The following is a 1,874-nucleotide window of genomic DNA, read 5'->3' on the forward strand; positions in this document are numbered from 1 at the left end:
TAGAGCTGAAGTAAACCCCAATTTTCCAACTAAATTACTCCTCTCTAGCCAGACTGGCGGGTGACTGAATTCCACTCTCTTTGCGATGACGGATGACTCAATCCCACACTCAGTCCCTTCTCATAAATGCCCCGGCGGAACAGATGGTCGAGTTTCCAAGTGCCGTAACACAAACGATCTCATTCATAAATAATTATTTTGATACATGTTACACTCTATTCAGTGTTTTTAACAGGTGGATCAATTGCTGAGCATAACGCACGCACTATCAGTTTGAACGTTTCCCACTCAAAATTTAAGAGGGAAATCTAGTCAATGAATTATTTAACAATAACGTACGTCATATACGGACTGATTTACATGCACTATGAGTTTGAACGCCTCTCGCTCAAAATTTAACCATCATTTGAACTATTCATAATGTGGTCTCTATAAATATAGCTGGATTTCTATTCTCCTTCTGTGTCTTCGTCTTCGTCTTCATCTTCATCTTCATCTTCATCTGCTAAGTTGTTTGGTGTTTTTCCATTTACCTTCATCTCAGCAGTGAGTATGGGGAAATCTATGGTCATCACGCTCATACTTGTTGTCTCGCTCAGTTTATTTAATTTCCATGTCTCCTCCGCTAAGCGTACCATTCTGATTGGAGACCGTCGAATGTTACCTAGTTGTACAGATTGCCACAGATATACTTCTGATCCTACTTGCTGCCATTTGCCACATCATCCTAATTTGTCCCCACTCATGGAGAAAGTGGAGCATTCCTCACCACATCAAAAATCAGTGGAGAAGCATTTCTCACCAGATGAGAAATCAGTAGAGCGTTTATCAGGACATGAAAAAACGGCTTAAAAGAAAAAGCCTAAAATAAGGCAGCCAATCTATTTTGACGGTATAATGGAATAAGTATAGATAAATAAATAAAGCTTCTAATTATTTCTATGGAGTTTTGGAGTTTTAAATATAGAGTCGACTTTTTTAACATTAATTTTTTTATTTATGTTTTTTTAATTTTTAGATTTTTTCTTAATATAAATTATAATTCTAGTTTTTATTTTTATAATGAATATTGTATTATAGATATTTGGAATAATAAAGTTGAATGGCATTCATAAATAATGATTATAAATTATTATTCATACTTTGTTTTCAAATAATTATTCTTAACATAAATTTCAATCCTATCTTTTATTTATACAACCAATATTAAATTAGAGGTATTTCAAATAATAAAGTTGAATGACATTAATAGTTAATACATATAAATTATTATTCATATTTTTGTTTTTAATTAATTATTCTTCACAAATTTATAAACTCTTATATAAAAACCTGTTTAAAACTAAATAAAATTATGACCATGACAACCTTACAAAGAGGGTTTTGAATGTAAAAGATACCAATTTTCATTCTATATGTGGTATTGATGTACTATATACTATACTAATCTAAAATCAATTGTCATTTATTTTAGGAAATGGTTTTAAATTATAACATTGAGGAAGTGATTTATGTAAATTGTTGACATTAAATCAATTCAAAAATTCAACCATAAAGGATAAGTAGTTAGCTAATTTTTTTCTCTTAACTTGGCATCTTCATATTTGTTATGCAAAACTTAACTTGTTAATATTTCAAGTGTATCTATTTTGACAATATAATGAAAATAATTATAAATAAATAAACCTTCAAATCATTTTCATGGAATTTTGAAGTTTTAAAATAGAATCGACATTTTTCAGCGTTAATTTTTTTATGTTTTTTTCTAATTTTAATATTTTTTTTTAATATAAATTATAATAAGCTAAATGTAACTTTGTTGATAAAAAAGGGTTTTCCATTGTCAAAGGGCTTAAGATATTTTCGTATTTGAT

At 29.2% G+C, this 1,874-nt stretch overlaps 1 protein-coding gene across 1 annotated transcript; it reads left to right on the forward strand.

Annotated features, from left to right (window-relative positions):
- The first annotated feature begins 468 nt into the window (after window positions 1–468).
- Window positions 469–940, forward strand: LOC131070014 (uncharacterized). Its single transcript, XM_058005566.2, has one exon. The coding sequence runs from the start codon at window positions 553–555 to the stop codon at window positions 850–852; it is 300 nt and encodes a 99-aa protein (XP_057861549.2). The 5' UTR covers window positions 469–552; the 3' UTR covers window positions 853–940.
- Window positions 941–1,874: the final 934 nt, after the last annotated feature.

This window comes from Cryptomeria japonica, chromosome 3 (assembly GCF_030272615.1).
Source record: "Cryptomeria japonica chromosome 3, Sugi_1.0, whole genome shotgun sequence".
Classification (NCBI taxonomy): domain Eukaryota; kingdom Viridiplantae; phylum Streptophyta; class Pinopsida; order Cupressales; family Cupressaceae; genus Cryptomeria; species Cryptomeria japonica.

Bases quoted from the DNA above. Each gene is read 5' to 3' on its own strand.
- LOC131070014 (XM_058005566.2), top strand. From the start codon at position 553: ATGGGGAAATCTATGGTCATCACGCTCATACTTGTTGTCTCGCTCAGT.